At 43.2% G+C, this 18,715-nt stretch overlaps 1 protein-coding gene across 1 annotated transcript in view; it reads left to right on the forward strand.

Annotated features, from left to right (window-relative positions):
• The first annotated feature begins 12,385 nt into the window (after window positions 1-12,385).
• Window positions 12,386-18,715, forward strand: part of GABRA5 (gamma-aminobutyric acid type A receptor subunit alpha5) — a 53,714-nt gene continuing 47,384 nt past the window's right edge. Inside the window, exon 1 of the mRNA XM_058848114.1 lies at window positions 12,386-12,471. Coding sequence (XP_058704097.1) covers window positions 12,386-12,471 — 86 coding nt within the window. The remainder of the gene's footprint in view (window positions 12,472-18,715) is intronic.

Consider the following 18,715-nt stretch of genomic DNA (forward strand, 5'->3'; position numbering starts at 1 on the left):
TGGGGAACACTGCTTGCTGCAGGTCTACAAACAGACTGTGCCACTGGTCACAACCCTCTGAGCTCTGTCTCTCGTGCACTTCTTGATCTGTGTGCTCATCTCACTGTGTGTTCTTTCTCACTGTGCGCTCATCTAGCCCACACTTGCTGAGCTTACCTCTGAGGATCCTATGGGAGACAGTGCCAAAAACCTCGCTGAAGATGGGAAGACAACAGGCTCTTCTTCCCCCTCATCCACCCAGCCAGAATGATAATACAGATCTCTGAACAATACAATTGTAAAGGGACAGTTGGCAGCTCGTTTTGTGGGTTGCACATGCTTCTAACGGATGTGATAGCAAAGGTCTAATAAGCAGTTAAACTGCAGGATAAACATGCTCAGACTACTCTAACAAAATCTGAAGTGTTATCATTCCACTGCGTGCAGTGGCCTTCATTTTTTTTTCTTGCTACTTTCAACAGCAGAAATTTATTTGTTAAGAGAGGAGCCCTTTAGGGGAATTTTATTTGTATTCAAAGACAAAGGCACTGTATTGTGCAGGTCTCCTACCTTGAAACTATCTGAGAACTCAGAAAAATGCAATACAAGAATGGGATTATAATGGTGTGATCAAAAAGCCAGTAAAAAAATAACATGTCAGATTAGCTTTTCCTGTTTTTCAGACAGAAATAATTGCACGTGAAGAATGATACATGTGCACAGTCACAATGTTATTTTTAAGTAAAGCATCCATTCTGTCTTACGGCAGGGGGCAGGTTACTACCCCTAAATATCTAACTGCACAGAAGACAATTGTCTCAGAAGAACATTATGATATTTGCCAAAATCAAGAGCTTTAAAGTTGAAGAGCACTAGAACCTAAATGAAAGAAATCCTGACTGTACTTTCCTGTAAATCAGTATTAAGATTTTCTTGAAATCTATCTTTACCTCCCTTTTTTCCCCCCAAGGAACGTTTATCATTCATTACACAGGATAAGTAGGTACTGATTACACAGTACCTACTGAATAAACAGCTACTTAGAAAAGTAATCTTCACCAGCCAGTTAGCAGTGCCTTATTTACTGCACACCCAAAGCCTGCTGTAAATACAGAATTATTCATTTTTTCACAGTATTTTCTGGGCCACTCATCACTGTAGTATTTGCATGCCTCAAGAACACAGATGAATTTATCGCTGCCGAAAGATAGGAAACCATTATTATTATTCCCATTTTACAGCTGAAGAGATAGGGACTTGCCTGGAGCTACACAGTGAATTAGTGGCAGAGTAAGGATTAAAATTCATGGCTTGCAACCCTGTGCACTTTACTGGAGATTGCACTGCCTTGCAGTCTGAAGTGCTGAGAAACCACAGCTCTCACCAGCTTTGTCTACCATTTCAAGCGCTCTATAAGCCTTGGGCAGCCCAAGCTGGTCGTCCATAAAATAGGACATACAGTTAAAGGTCAGCTGCCAAAATTTTGGAGTTATCTTCACATTGAGACTAATACTTCAGTCCAGTGCTTACAAAAAGGCTCACCCATACCTACGTGAATGCCTTAGCTACCAGGCTGCTGGTGGTTTCAGGGTGGGTAATTTTCTTTTCCATGATGTAGATGCTGGAACTCAAAAAGCTAAATGATAAAAGCACCATATTCTGATTTTTAAAAAATGGTATTTCATGATGAAACACAGGTAAGAGTGGAAAACTAACTGCCAGGCTCTCCTGCTCTTTGCAAAGGTAGAATTAATTTCTTCTCAGTAGCTGTTACAGTGCTGTGTTTTGTATTTGGAATGAGTATGGCATTGATAGCACACTGCTGTTTTTGGTTTTTTGCTAAGATGTTTTTATCTTAAGTCAGGGACATTTTCCTTGTCTCATGCTCTGCCAGTGAGGAGGTAGACAAAAGAAATGGGAAGGGAGCATAGCTGGGAGAGGGCCCAAACTGAACAAAGGGATATTCCACACCACAGAATGTCATGCCTGTCATATAAATGAGGGGAATCACCCTGAAGGGGGGTTGACCTGGGCTTGGGAACAGGACTTAAATCATGACAGACCTTTTTGACACCCAATGTGAGACAAAAAGGGCTAAAATAAGGACATATCCAACCAGAGCCTGTTAAAAGAAACATGACAAAACTCTAATTTCTCTTTTCTTGGATTCTTCACCTGAAACTCATTCCCTCCTGCTGTCTTGGACATACCCAGGATGCTGCCCCTGCACTCTACACAAAAAGCATCTGATTAACATTTGATGGCTCTTGTTTTGTTCTTTTTAGTAAACTGGGAAAACACCAGTAGATCAAACTGCAATCATTCTAGTTGTCATGATTTATTTAAGTCACTATTTTCTCTTTGAAGCTACTCTTTTGATCCTCTTCTGTGCAACTGAGATGCTGTGCTCATTGACCATTCCCACTTTTGGGCTGCTAAAATTAACATGGGTGTTAGTTCCTTGCATCCACAAGTGATCTGTTGAGACAAGCAGGTAAAGTTTCTTACAGACAATCAACCAGCAGTCTGTGATCCATTCAAAGTATACAGCCCTAAACTAATCCACTAGTTTTCAGCTGCTTAAGGTGAAAGGCAAAGTGGCAAATCAAATTTATCTTACTTAAGCAAGCAGTCTTCTTTCTCCAAAATATGCAGTCAACAGAGTTGTTGTGGACTTTAAAGAAGGACCAGACACAATAGATATGCAGCCCTGTCCCTCCCATTCATATTCCTGGCTCCTTCCTTCAAAAAGCACAAGATGTCACACCGTGCACCTAGGAATGAAACTGAATCTGCTACATTCCTAAATATGTTGAACACTCAATCACCTCTGTAAAATTGGAACAGTCTAAGAGGAGAGAACAAAAAAAATCCATAAAAAATTCCCAATGCCCAAAAAGAAAATGACTGCCCACAGCAAAGAGTTAATTTCACTTTCTCACAGCTCAAGTCAACGTCCAAAGCAAGGGTTATATGATGGCTCCTCACAGCTGTTCTTAAGTTCTTCTGCAATTATAGCCTCCTCTTCCATCCCACTGATGTTTTCAGAAATATTAAAACCAAAATGATTATTAACTCTGCTGTTTTAATCTACTTTTTTTCCATTGACTTATACAAATTGGCAAATTTGAGGCTCCACTGCAGTTGTTTGGTGAGCAAGCCACCTGCATTCTTCATTGAATAAATTTGTGATAAAAAAAAAAAAGCCTCTATTTAATATTTGTGCCAAATCTCATTCTTCAGACTCAAACAAACTCTCATTGACTGAGTCATAATTACTGGGTCACACTCCAGGCATAACCTCAGTTGATGTATGGGCATAGTTCTGCTGCCCTTCACTTGGCCAATTAATACAGCATGAAGATCTGGCTTATTGACTGATATATATGCTACTATTTTTATCTTTCTGAATTCTACTGCACTGAGACTGACAAAATATTTTCCTACAAAGCTGCAGGACTGGCATCACCTACATTGGTGTGGTATATTTTAATGGTTGCTATACTCCAATCATTTATATTTAACCTCCTGTAAATATTTGAAATCATCAATATATTTTCCAAAACAAGGCACTGTCAGGTAATTTCCTTTTTTTTTTTTTTTTTTTTTTAACCAGCTCTGTTCAATTTCAATAAAAGTTAATTCTTGATAAAACAATTTAAAAACTCATTTTTCTTGAAATTTTATTAATGATAGTACTTGAGTCTATACAACAGAAGTCACATTTAATGGGATTCGGAACTGCTGAGAACATTTATTCCCACCTAACCTTTGCCAATAAATTCAGACTGAAAATCAGTATATTGCAAATCCTAAAATAAATGTAAGTAGTATCTACAGCTTTCCAAATGGTATGCATTAATGTATTTTCCTATAGCAGCTAATTATTGTAATGAATCACGAACAGGGTGACTTGAAAGCTTATGTGAAATTTAACAAAAGTGGATACTAATATTTGTTGGCATCTTTGACAGTTACCTTTATTGATCAGAAACAGAAATAATGAGTTCTGTCAGTACGCCCAGCACACATATAAACAACACAGGGAAATGCAGTAAAAAAGGAAACAACAGCAGCCAAAAAAAGACCTGGGTTTATCACAACAACTTAAAACATCCAGTCTTATCTTAGTATTTACATAGCCATAACCCAGCTGACAGTTGACATGTACATACATGTATCAATAGACATAAATATGTAGATCTTACAACCTAAATATGAGAGAGAAATACATGTGTATGTATGCACAATAGAATTCACTGATTTACTATGAATGGCAAATAGATTTTGATTCCTCTTGGCTGTATTTAACCAATTTCTAAACTTCAAATACTCTGTTCTTAACATCAGTAAGCACATTATTTTACTATAGTCCTACATTGTCCATTAATACACTCACCTTCCATCCATTATGAATATTTGAATTCATGCTTAATAAAGAATTTATCAACATTGATCTGTTCCTCTTAGTTCAATGAATTTCTGTGTTGTTCCTTCTAAGATTTGTTCTCTCCTTCCTCTTATGAATTACATGTAGAGTAGCATATACATAAAGCCTTGAATATTGATGCAGAGCTCGCATGCTCCAGTTTAATCCTACTTAAGATTTCTTTAGGAATCATATGTATGAAGCTGAATTGTTGTGGTTATTCTCCACAAAGTACTTTCTTAATTAGATGGGGTTTTGTTCCTCTGTATCCTTAAAGGCATGCTCTATCCTCACAGGGAGTGCACCATGAAGCATCTTACAGTAAATCTGCACTCAAATCACCAGGCTGAGGCCTTAAAGATTATGTACAGTGTTACCCTAATGACCCATTATTTTTCAGATACAAATATAACTGCTACTCTACCTACCGAAAATAATAACCAGTAAATTTAATCATTTTGAAAAAAAATTAACTAAAGGTATTTCACATATGATAGGGTCATAAAGTTCCAGTTCAGGGGTTTTCTGAGTTGATGCTCACTTGTGTGTAAAAATCTTGTGTCCACAAACTTATCTCTGCTAAAAGCACAGTGCCAACAAGAGAAGAAGCCAGGGGAAGATTCAAAGTGGGTTAACAGCAGGCCCTTGTTTATGGGATATAACACCCATGAAAGAGGTGACTTGCCACAGTTCAAGGATACCCAGAGAAAAGAGCTTGTATTCTTACAACACAAGAGGAAAGCAAAACAGAAAGTCAGAGTTTACAGTACTACAGAAATTTGTGGACTGTGTGATGCAGGAGGGATTTTTGTTAGGTAGCTCCTCTGCCTCCCAAATCTAAGACCATGAACCAAGATGTGTTGTAAATCCCTTTGGCTTTCATTATTTGTGTTTCAAGGGCAGACTTTGGTAGGCTGCTGGAACATGGAGCAGATTTCACATCTGAACCTAGTAAGGATATGAATAAAAGCACAATTCTTCCACGGGAAAAATATTTGTAAGAAGGTTTGACCCTTCACTCTGAGTTTTCATTCCTATTCACTGGTGTGGAGGAATGTGTCTCTTTTCCAAGGCAGAGGTGAAAAAGCCTATCTCAGTGGCAAGCTGAACTGATATAAACAAATGGTCAAAACCTGCCTGTGTGCAACATTTCCCTGCAAAAGCAAAGGGCACTATCAGTGCTGATGAAACCCACCACCAGCTGAGTTAACCTTTAGGGAGGAGAGAATGGGTGAGGGACAAGGGAGTTGTAAGGAGTCAAACACCTAAATGGCTTTGGAGAAAAAAGTGGAACTTTTATATGGCTGCAGAAAGACAGGGATGTCACTTTAAGTAACAATCTTTGCTTTAATACTCTAATCCAAGGGTTAGAGCATTAAAACCTTAAAATGAGTTGAAAAATGTTGGAAATGATCTCCACTCCTTCGGGAGTGGGACGTATCTCTAGGAAACATTTTGCTTGTCTAATGGGGCAAAGTCTCTAATACATTTCTTGACAGACACTTGAGAAATAAGGCTGCCAGCACCCAGGGTTCTAGTCTTGGAGTAAGGACCTCTGTAAGGTGCCTACAGTGGTTTTCAGAAACAGTGAATCTTAGGACATTCTATAAATCCATGACAACAGTATTCGGGCACACCCTGAACATTTGCTCAGTTGTTAGTCTAATATGTGGAAATGGACTGAAGGTTGCCCATAGCAGACAGGATGAACTGCCAAAGAGAAAATGCAGCCTTTAATTTATTTCTAAACTGAATCCATGCAGAAAGCACACTGCTCAGGATTAGATTCAGATGAACCACTGAACCTGCAGATTTGGAAATCGCAACAAATATCACACAGAAGCATCAGTGTTGCTTGCTAGAGGTGTTCTCACAACCAGCTGGAATTTTGCTGGAGCACTGCATGTGGGCATCTGCCTCTCTCTCCCAATGGCACCACCAATGTCTTCCGTGCTGCACAAAAAGGGACCAACTCGACCTCTGAGCAATCCTTCTCAGTGTTACCCTGCCCCCAGCCACATTTCACAAAATTCAGGCAAGTAGTTCCCTATTGCCACTGGGATTCACAGAATAAACCACCGAAACTACAGGTCCTAAAAGCAGCTCTGTCTGCAGCATGGCCCAGCAGACAAGTGAAATGCAGCAAATTGGTCATGTTTTATGGTGTCCATGGAATTACAGGAGAGAAAAAAAGGCTATCAATATCCCTCCTTATCATTCAGAAATACACCAAATGCATCAAAGTCTATCAGACTCATACCTTTCACGGTATTACCTTTCAGCAAGATTGTTTGCATCATTTCACTACCAGACACAGTTGCAAAATGGTTTTGATAAATTAGGCAGGATGACACAGTTGGACTTTCACAGGATGGCACAGTTTTCATACTTTACAGGATCACAGGATGGCTGAGGCTGGAGGGTGCCTCTGGAGATTACTGAGACCCACCTCCTGCTCAAACAGGATCAGTTACAGTGGGTTTCCCAGGATCATTTACCTTCAGTTTTTTTCTCCACTGTCAGAGACTTCACAACTTCTCTGGGCAACCTGTTCCTATGTTTGAGCACCCACAAAGTAAAAACATGTCTTCTTGTATTCAGATGGAATTTCATGTCTTTTAATTTGTGACTGCTGTACCTTTTCCTGTCACAGAATCCTTTAGGTTGGAAAAGACCTCCAAGATCATCAAGTCCAGCCTTTGACTGATCACTTTCAACTAAACCATGGCATTTCAACTAAATGCCACATCCAGTTGTTTCTTGAACACCTCCAGGGATAGTGACTCCACCACTTCCCTGAGAAGCTCATACCGATACTTAACAACTCTTTCTGCAAAGAAATTCTTCCTGATGTCCAACCTGAACATTTCCTGGTGCAGCTTGAATCAATTTCCTCTCATTCTTTGGTTGGTTGCTTGGGAGAAAAGGCTAAGCCCTGGCTACAACCTCCTTTCAGGTAGCTGTAGAGAGCAATAAGGTCTCTCTTCAGCCTCCTTTTCTCCAGGCTAAGCAACCACACTTTCCTCCTCATAGGACTTACTGTCACTCAGTACACTAAGCAAAGTCTGTCTCCCTCTGCTTCAGGCCCCTGCCCTCAGCTGTTTATACCCATGGATAAGTACCACTCTTTGCCTTTTCCTCTCCTGTCTGGACAATCACAGCTCTCTCTGTCTCACCTTCATAGGACAGACAGTCCTTCTTCTTGGTCCTTTGCTCGACTTTTTCCACCACGTGCATGCCTCTTGCATACTGGTGAACTCTGGGTGTGTCTCACCCAGGCTCAATAGAGTCTTGACTCTAGTCTTTACAGACACTACTAAAGAAGGTAGTGAAAACAAGCCTTTCACCCTTTGCTCAGATCCAGTCTCTGCACTGAAAGTAGCTGAGTCTGTATTAGCTGATGATTAGGGGTTCCTTCAATGACTGATGAATTCAGACTGCTCTCTATTGGAAAAGGATTTGTATCACTAAAGTCACTGTTCCAAGTGCTGCCTTTTATGAAATCTTAGGTAAGAGGCCAAAGGCAAAAGATTTCAAGAGAACAGGCAGTCCTCGCTACCTAGATGATTGAATTGAATTGTTTTGGTAGAGGAGAATGCCTCTGAAGAGCCTACTCGCACCAATTCCCACAGCATGTCACACCTCCACACAACTTCACGAGTTCTCTGTAAGTCTCCTGTGAAGGAATGACTTGATCAGTTACAGAGGTACCTCTGGCTACTGGCAAAACAGGCCATTTTCTAACAGTGAGAGGTAGGTGTGTGTTTCCAAGTAAGTTCCCAAGCATGTGCCACGGTAAAATCACAGCCCAATTTGCCTGCACTATTGTTTCAGTGCCATGCAGAGGATGATCAACCTCAAATGCATTCATCTCTGCAAACAAGCAACATTACTTAGTGAAACAGGGAGGAGAACTGTCAGAGGGACTGTGCAAACTTCACCCAAATTTGAAAGAAAACCACTGTATGGAACGGCCATGTCAGTATTTTGCTACACACCAGCACAGACAACAATCAACCAAACAAAACATTCCCTGACCCTAACATTTGATTCACATACTAAATTCCAGGTATCCTTTAAAATGTGACAAGGAGGCTGAGGATGCAAACAGGATGTGAACCACAAGGGAGTGCCTGAAGAAACACACCGCGGAAGACGCGCAGTACCGCTGCCCTCATAGCAGCGGCCTCTCTATTGCTGGCAATAACTGCGAGCACAGTCCAAAGCCGCTGCGGTGCCGGGATCCAGCCCGCCAGGCTGTGCAGCCAGCGTTGGAGCGGCCCGGTTCGTGCCCCAGCAGCGAGCGGTGCCCGGCGCGGATCCCCGCCGCCGCTTGCGTGGAGCTGTGCTGCCCTCCGCCGGCCGCGGCTCCCGCAGCAGCCCCCGGCCCGCCGGGCCCGCCGCCCACCGCGACACGGCGGGGACAGCGGGGGCTCGGAGCGGAGCGGCCGTGCGGGACACCGGCGTCTCTCTGCTCGCTGCTTCACCCAGTAAGGCGCTTTCGCGGGGTCTTTGCCCGTGGCAGGGGGTGGAAGTAGGTGACCGCTAAGATGCCTTTCCGACCCAAACTGTTCTGTACCATTTATCTTTTCTTTTTCTTTAAGATTTCCTTAAACGTTTTCTTGCTATTCTGCTCCCCCAGTTCCTAAACGCTTTCTCCCTTTGGTGTTGAGAAGCGGATCTGCAGCATATGGCTTCGCAGAGAAGATACAGGGAGTCAGAGGAGCCGAGACTCAGCCCTGCTCGCCAGGGAGCTGGAGCGGGAGGCCGAAGCTCTCGCCCGCTTGCGTTAAAGCCTAGGCCAATATTCCGGCATATCTCTTTTGTACAATTATTTAAAGATCGCGTATTTTTACAACATCACCTATATAGAGATATAAATAGCTTGTACTATAAATCAAAGCGCTGTAAAAAAATGTGATTTAAACACTCCTAGGCAGGAACATTATCATGAGAAACTACTGGCACTTCATACTACTTAACTCAGATATTTTTAAGCACTGGGAAAGCTGTTCTGATAGCAACATTCATTCACAACTTCATATTTATTGAAGTCACTAAGGAACAACGAGGAACAACGTATGTCATTGGCTCTGCATTCAAGATCATAAATCATTGCTGTAAAGCTCGCACAGCCAAGCACCAGATATAGAGCAATTGAACCATAGACTGGTTTGGGTTGAAAGGGACCTCTAAAAATCATCTAATCCAATCCTTGATGAGTCTCAAGGGAATGTTGAAGAGAGGAATTACAAAGAACTGCCCGAGAAAATCTTTCTCGATCGATACTAGGAAAATGATTCATTGTTTACATAGAAAATTCTCCCTGGGGCAACATTTCTGGCTTTGTGAGGTGGGAAAAAAATGTAAACTGGAATTTCTAAGGACCAGTTTTCAACTCAGGCAGGGCAGACTGTGAACTGGGCACACATAGAGCAGCACCCTCTGTGGCAACGAGCTACAGAACCAATATTGATTTCAGTGGAGGGATTCATTCCATAGAGCTTCTATGTGGATATAGGAAAAAAAACAAGTGCTTCGTTGATCCATAACGTTGCCTGAAAGACATACACTACCTCATTAGATCTGATAATTTAATAACTGAGTTTGGTGTGTTACTTTGAAATACAGTCACAGCAGTATATAGTGAAATCATCATATATTATCACGTGTAAGATGCGCATGCTGCAAAACGTTGCATTCATCTCAAGGAATCTCCAGGAACTGGGACTATACAACACTCATTTCATCTTTCACATAGTTCAAAATGCACCTGCATGCTTCATATACTTCATATATGTGACTGGAACATGTAGCGAGTGTAATGCTCCTATCCTTGAAGCTGTGAAACAATGCATCCATTTTTCAGGAATAGCACCACACGCAATCACAAGGAAACCTCGAAGTTATTGCAGGTCTGGTGGAATATGAGTGAATTGAATGCAACACTGATATAAAAACTACGGGTATCTAATAGTGAGGATGTAAAAAAGAGAGTTTACGCCTTGGATATAAGCCTACCACTTCAGCATTTAAGAGCTATGATGGTTTAGGTCAGATCCACTGGAAGAGGAGTATAGGTAAGGTTTGGGTATCTGGGGGTGTGTGTATACATATGTACGCTAATACACGTGTGGTGCAACGAGCCTACACACCGGCAAGCCTCGGCCGTGCTGGGTGCCCCTGCCCCGCGGTCACACGACACCTGCACCCCCGGGCTGTGTCGCGGGCTCCCTCTCCCCGAGGACAGTCGGTGCCCGCCGGGCTCGCACGGGACCCTGCCCGCGGGAGACCAGTGCGGGGAGCTCGGGGAGCCGCCGAAGCCTCCCGGGGCTGCGACGGGTCCGGGCTCGGCCCCTTGGCGGGAGGTGCCCGCCGGGGTGCCCGAGGGTCGGGCGCGCCCCGCACACCGCCCCGCGCTCCCGGCCGCGGGCTCGGCGCGGGGGCGGCGCGGGCGCGGCGCTGCGGCGGGGCCGCGCCTGCCAGCGGCCGGGAGGCAGCGCCGCCGCTCCCGCTCCGCTCCTGCCGCCGCTCCGCAACTTTCGGGCAAACGCTGCCCCCTCGTCCTCGTCCCCCCGCCTGAGGCTGGTAAGCGCCGGGCTCCCGCGCCCGGCCGGGCAGGCGGAGGGCGGCGGGGAACCCCGGCTGCAGCCCCCCGGGCGGGCACCGCCGCGCCGCGCACATGGCCGCGGGAAACTTCGGCCGGCGGGCGGGGCGGGGGCAATCCCGGGGTGCCCTGGGGACTGGGGAGGGGACACGGGAAGGAGCGGCGGAGCGGGCACGGGCGGGCAGGTGCCACCCTCCGCGGAGCAGAGCGGAGCGCGACGCCCCGGGCGCAGTGCGCGGGCGGCGGCGGCGAGTGAGCGACGGTCGCCGGACAGGTGCGGGCGGGCCGGGGCTGCGGAGGGGAGCGACGGCCCCGCAGTGCCCGGTGCGGAGCGAGCGGGACCCGGAGCGGGGCAGAGCGGGCCGGCCGGGGGAGCCCCGGGGGGCGGCTTTTGGTTCGGGCGTTTTGCCTTGCGGCGCCGGCGGGGTGGGAGAACAAGTTGCTGAGCGATGTAGCACGGGGGCACAGGGTTCAGGTGAAAATCCAGGCAATTCCCCTCTGGGTGTGTTTTTGGGGGTTGTTTTGGGGTTTTTGTTGGGTTCGGGGCGGTTTGTATGTTTTTTGTTTCGTTGGCTTTTGGGGGGTTTTGTTGTGGTTTTGGTTTTTTGTTTGTTTTTAATAGGGCACAGAGGAAAACGTTAGTGCACAATGCTGAAATTGGTGATCTGGTCGCTGAGGCAGGTATCCAAAAAGCAGCAGTCGCTGGAGCAGCTACATTACTGTCGTTCTTCGTGCTAGCGTGAGGTTTATGTGCCTTTGCGAGGAAGGTCACTTTTTACCCTCTTCCCCCCACTCCCCCCCCCCCCCCCAACAACCCACCCTCCTTTTGCTAAGCCGTGCATCAGCAGCATGAATTCCAAGAAGCAGTAGGTGTTTCTTGGCATTTCAACTGGGATTTTGGAAAGGGAAGCCGGGTATTTAATGGGAAAAAATTGCGATGGAAGGAAAGGATGCGGAGGCTGCACACAGCCCTGGGTTTGCAGGCATGTGGAAGTTGTTGAAATAGGTAAAGGGTTGAAACTGGCATTTGGAAAATGGTGGCTATTTTTTTTAGTTACTTATACCACAGAAGAATATAGGGAAAAGCTGGGCCACAAAGAATTTTTCCTGTTTTGCAGTTTGCTGACAGCAGAAGGTAAAACATGTCCTTGAAGATACACAATTTTACATAAACAGCTGATGTTTACATAAGCCTAGATAAGTTTGTGAAAAACGCAGATAGCAAAAGATGCGGTGTTAGCTGAACTCCGCTGTCCTGCTCTCTGTCCATGCAATAATTTATCATTTTTTTGTATTGTTGCAGTGTAAGAACAAAGTGAACAGCTGCACCTTCACCAAAGCAACCACCTGCGTTCCTCTTCTCCTCTGGAATGGACAATGGGATGGTCTCTGACTTTATCATGATCAAAAACTTCTTCCTCTTCTGCGTTTCCATGAGTTTAGCCAGCCACTTTGGGTGAGTTGCTAGTTGCATTTGAATTTCTGCTGTGGCTTTTTTAGGGAAATGATAAACCTGGGCTCCGTGTGGTACGGAGCAGCTGAACAAAACAAGCGGGCTTTGCGTTTCATCTGAAGGGGCTGGTGTCAGGGGGAAGGGAGTGATTTGCTCTCCTGTTCAGATTTGCTCTCCTGCATCAGTTCTTCAGGCGTGCTGTGGTGGCGTAGGGAATGGCTTGTGGGGCACAGGGAGCTCAGACCAGGCCTACAGCTGCTGAGTGCTCTCACCTGGGTTTAGCACAGCCAGGGGCTGTGGTGCCCTCTGCCCCTATGTCTGTGGTGTCGGGATCTTGCACCTTCCTTCTCACCTGATGGATGCTGGTTATAGGCAGTAATGCAAAAAAAACCCCCGAAACTGCAACAGTGAGACTTGATGCATGTTACAGCAAGCTGGTACAAGCTTTCCTCCTGAGTGATGTAAGATAGTGACTGCTAAGGATGTCTGAGTTTGAAACTTGTTAGAATAATTAGAAATCTTGTTTCCCTGAATCATATAACAAGGAATCCCGTTTCCTTATTTTTGCTTTGGATGCTTTCCTGACAGTGATATTCTGAAAACTGTATTAAAGAGATGCTCCAACTGTAGGTCTCAGAAAATGAAAAATAAAGTCAGAAACCCTCTATTTATGTGTTTTTCCTATACCCAGAGATCTTAAGAACTTTCTGAATATGAGGTATACAATGGAATCTGGAAAAAGCATTTTGCAAGTGCTTGGGAAATGTAGGTTGATTCTTCTTTGTGGAGGAGAACAATTATTTATGATTTCACCAGAAAAAAATGAATCCTCCCAACATGCTGATTCACAAGCACACCCATCAATTCCTTGCTATAAGAAGATTCAAAATGGAGATGCAAATCAGTTTCTGATTTCAGGCAAACAGATTTGTTCCAGATTGGATCTAGGAGAAAGACCAAACTTTGAGTGGTGACTGTCTATGCTGTAAGCAAAGCTTAGCCTGGTACCAAGCATGTGTCCCGTGCAGGTAGGCGGAAGCCTGTAACCTCAGAGGTTTATACGAACAGTTGTAGGACTGCTCTCCACAAAGGATGCAGAGAGTTGCACACTCTTTTTATTCACCTTGGAAAAACCTGGTCCTTCTTTCACCACGGTCTAAGACAAAAGTGTCCCAGGATTTTGTGACAGAATTTAAGAGGGAAGAGATGAGGTGGGACTTGCTTTAAACTTGTCTTTAGATTACTGTAGTTTGACAAAGTATTTCCACATTGAGAAAATCTTAGTGACTATAACCTTAACTCCTTCTTGGTTGTTTGTCATCCCTGTAGAAGGGATACATTGCATTAGTTGAGTGTGACCTGCTGGTGTGTGGGTCTTTTAAGTGTCTTTTTAATTATCCTCTAACAAAAGAATAGATAGGCGAGGATGCAAAAACCCCCAAAACCAAACAACCCAAAACCCAGACAGTTTAGCTCACTTTTGACTCCAAAGCAAATACTGAATCAAAGTCCCAGGAAGAAATCAGTGTGACCTGTAACATGTCAGATAGGACAGTTAGAGGAAACTAGGACACTTGTTTTCTGCAAGTTAGTCAAAAAGCTTCTGTGGACTAAAATGAGATCATCACGTAAATTCCCCCCACCCCACCCCCCTTGCCCCCCATTTTTGATCTAGTAATTTCAGTCCAGGCCTGCAGAGATAAGCAGCTTCAATTCATTGCACCATTCACACACTGCCTTAGGGCTGAATTCTGACCCTGCTCAAAAGACACAGGATGCTCCAGCGTTTCTGCTTCAGAGGCAGAAGCAGTTTCAGAGTGTAATTTGCTAAGTGCTTTGGGACTGCCTCTTCAGGACGGAGCCGTACAATTAACATGTAGGCTGCTGTATTAACTGCAGGAATCTAATACTGATAACACTTGCTGTTGCTACCAGGTTCTTCTTTATTAGCTTCATCCATGTTTCTGCTGCATTGTTATATTGCAGTGAGTTTTGCAGTGTGCTAGATTAAAGTGATTGGTCTAAGTAGCACAAATTAAAAATCAAAATACTGTAGGACATTACAGATGAAGGAAGATCTTTTTATACAGTTCTCCATAGTCATTCCATATTTATATTAAATCATAAATACGGTTTTTGCTGACATAGCCAAAGCCACCTTGGGGGATTTTCATGCACAATGCCTGGTAACATAAACAGAAATTATGTATCTCAATCTACTAGGCTACTTGAAAAATCTCAGCAAAAGACTGCGATTAATGTTTAGCATAAATGTGTAATGACTATTGAGAATTATCCACATTAGTAGGCAGTAGGGGAGGACTGTAGACATAATTGGTAGCAGCTATCTAAAGAAAAATCACTGAATTAAAATTCAAAGATATAGATGAACTGAGAAGAGGTTTTGAAGTCCCCTCCCATCCTGTTTTTGGTTTAACACTTCTATGAATCCACTTCTACAGAAATGGTCCAGCACAAGTTAAAGCTTTTTCAAGCCTGCTTGCATTCAGCCTTGAGTTTTATAATGCTCTAACAAGTTAAGGTGTTTTACTTAAGCATTTCAAGGTAGCTCACAACTGTCTCAAAAGTAAACATTAATAATAAAGCTGGAGAATGATTAAAAGTAAAATAAAACCACGAAGAGTATGTTCAGGTGAGACCAAACACTCCTTGTGGGCCCTTGGAGTGCCCAGGTAGTGGCAGCCCTGTGAGGGTTGGTGCCATGTGTAGCTGCTTGCACACAGATCTCCCAGAGATGAGGTAGCCCATGGCTGGCTCCAAGCTGGCCAGCTCTTTGCAGGTCCCAGGCCGTCCATGGGGGCACACTGGTGATGCACAGTCCTGGTGTGTTTGTGTTTTGGACGTGCAGTTTCAGGAATCTGTCCGAGAGCCAGAACCAGCAGGGATTGTTCGTGTACCCACAGTATAGTTGCCATCTGCTAATAATATTTATAATAGCAGAAACACGGAGAACAGAAGATCCCAATTATGAGTATGCAGCCCAACATTTCTCTGTACACTCTGAAGAATTCAGTCCGTGGTGTGTCTGCAGTTTCACATACTTCTTCTCCAGCTCACAGCCCTTATCGCTAAGACCATAATCCTGCTATTTAGGCAAAACATACCTCTCCTTCAGGCTGTTATTTCAAGTTAGTCTCTGCAGCCTTAAGCAGTTAGTTCTGCTAGGGTACCTCATTCCAAGTACTTGAGATGCTAGGGAGTTCTTCCTCATATTTTTTAGACTAATTTTATAAGAATTATTGTGTCCTTGTGCAGTCATGCATGTCTATTTATTTTTTTATTTTGTCTTCCTTTCATTCTCCATATCTCCAGATAGCTTTTTGAACCCATTGGACAATTTTAATAACTGGAAAACTAAATTGCTATCTAGAGCTGCTTGCAGGAGGCAGACATTTATCAGTCAGTCCCACTATCGAACAGATGAATGGCTTCTCTGTCCCTCTGGCTGGCCAAAGAGCAGCAGTGTCCCTCAGGCCACCCAGCTCGTACCTGGTGCAGGAGAAGCCCTGGCATACAGTACCTCCCAGTGAAGCTGCAGCTCAGTGACCTGGCCAGCTGAGAGGTGTTTAATGACCCTGGGAGCAGTGCACCACATCGAAAGGGGCATTACGATGTCAGGGGAGAGGACTGTAAGATGTCTCCCTGTGAAAAACAGGCTTTCACTGCGCTGCTCACAAATTGCTCCTTCCCAGAAGGTAGTAAAACGTTGCTCTTGCTAAGTAAAAGAATTAATTTATTTATTAAGAATCTGAAAATAGTTTTAAAATTTCATCATTTTAGTCAGTCCCCTGTTCTAATCTGATGCGAAGGAATTGAGTCTTCAGTACACAAATTCACAAAATCGAGTTCAGGTTTTTAGATCTCAAGAATCCATACAGAAGGGGTGGCAAGAAGCTGACTTAGAAAAGTAAATCTATTTTCTTTGATGTCTAGCCAGCTGGCTTTATCCAAAAGTTTGCGTTCTCCACTGTCTTCCATAAACTGTTAGTTTTTCTGAAGTTCAGATGTAATTGGAATCCTATTAAAGCAAGTTATTGGAAACACTACTCTTAAAAGAGAGAGAGTAAAATATATCTTTCAGTAGTAAAATACTCTTCAGTTATTTTTTCAGAAATTCTTACCTTCTTTTTTAAAAAAAGAAGTTTTGGTAAAATCATAAAATATCTACCATACATTTTCCTTTTATTACTGCTAAGGTATGAGGTATATCTGCCATGTTTTTGACTAGATGGCAAAAAAAGACAATGATGTTTAAAGCGGTAAATGATGAAGTCATCAGAAGAGGTAGCTGAGCATTTTTAGAGTTATTACATTTTACACTGATGGGCCCCTTCTGTGGCTTGTGATTTTTTCAGTTACCCTGAAATTGCAATATTAAATAAATGTGATGAGAAGTATTCCTTGTTGGTTTAGTTTATGTTCAATAATGAGCTTTAAATGCAATTATCTCTGAATTTTCTTGGCATTTCACTAAGATTCTTTTCTAGGTTTATTTTTATCTCTAACTGAAAATTTCTGCTATAAAAACATTTTTCACTGCAGAGAGGCAATAATGTGCTTACCTACTAATATGTTGATAAAGCCTAATCCTTAGCTGTGTGGAAATAATTAGTTTAGGGTAGGTAACACCTATTTCTCTCTATTATTTCACTACTATTGAGCTATATAGTATGTAATATGTATGCATGTAACTTTGCAAGTAGCAAGCTTTTACGTGTCTTTTTACGTCACGACAATCTCAGCCCTTTTCCAAAACATTTCTGAATCACAGAAATTAAATGCTAACTTTCTGTTAAGACAGAAAAAGTCACTTACATAAAAGTAATCCATCTACAAATGCAACTTCACATAATGCTGGCATTTCACTAAAATTCAGACTCAGATGCCTTCTTTTTCGGGTGATCGGCCAAATATAAACTGGATTGCAGTTTTGCAGAAGTGCAGACTTTTTACTAGTCTTTACCATAGTTGTTTCTCCATCTTTTTCCTCTGTTAGCTTTTTTTTTGAAGAAATATAAGTGTTTCAGTGTATGGGGTGTGTGTACTATTCCTATGAAAGACGTACATCGCTGAGAGAGAAGGAAGTAGCATCAATTACTCGTTAGATTGAGAGGAGCAGTTATGAGAACTAAGTATATTTTGTCCCATCCCCACAAAAATAGTTCAATGGAAATCCTCCCTCAGAGTTCAATTGGCTTTGAATTCAGCCATAAGTACTAAAAATAACAAGCTTTTTCATGAGCAGAGAAACTAGTGAAGCTTTGTGTCCTGTGCCCCCAGCACTGTATCTTTGCAATAATCCCAGCTCCACATTTGATATCCCGTGTTCCCATCTCCCATTGCAACACCTACATTTTACCGCTACTGTCCTTTTCTCCCAAGATCTTTCATAATGACCTGCAAGTCTCCTCCGTATCTCTTAATTGTCAGAGAGGAGGGGGGCTGGTCTTGCTGAGGCTGTTTCTGAGCTACATGCATATTGAGTGGCCCAGTCAGTGAGCCAGAGGGAATAGATGACTGCTAACCTCACATTTTTACTTAATGAGGCACTAATTCAGATTGCTCTCCCCTTGTCTAGTCGAAGCTTCTCATGAAACTTGTAGGAATGAAATGAAGTTTGATCTCTTTGCTTCTTTGTCAGATGCAGTGGAAAATGAAAATGGGTTCCTACGTTGATGCGGTGTAGCAGGTAGACAGCATGATGCATATCTCTTTCTTATGAAAAAGAAAAGATAAAATAGATGAGAAAAGTCGAAAATAGTATTCTAGGTGTACTGGATTTTCATGCTTTATGCTAGGATTTTATCAAAGCGTTAGTTGTGGTTGCTGCATTTAAAAGAAGTCTCTAAGTTCTGTCTCCTGTTTGCATTTGTTAAGCTGCTGCTTGTGAATATTCACTTCTGAATGGTGAATCCCTTCAATTACAATTGACAAAAAAGTGTACAGTCTTTTTTTCTGGAATGGTCCAGCCTGAAAACATGTCTTATGTTTCTGCAGGCAGTTTGCATCTGCTGAATTAACTGTCTTTCTTGTGTGTCTCAGTTGCTCACTAGAGGTTGTGGTCACAGAATAGAAAACAGAATTAATTTGGTCTTTTGACCATGAAGATGAAAAATAGACAAGATTTGTGGCTATGCCTCCACCTGCAGTGAGGAAGCTCCTTGGTGGCCTTGGGCTCTGCAGCATGGAGCTTGCTGAGGGTTGCAGCAGTGCCAGCTGCACTTAG

The sequence above is a fragment of the Poecile atricapillus genome, chromosome 1, assembly GCF_030490865.1.
Source record: "Poecile atricapillus isolate bPoeAtr1 chromosome 1, bPoeAtr1.hap1, whole genome shotgun sequence".
Taxonomy (NCBI): Eukaryota; Metazoa; Chordata; class Aves; order Passeriformes; family Paridae; genus Poecile; species Poecile atricapillus.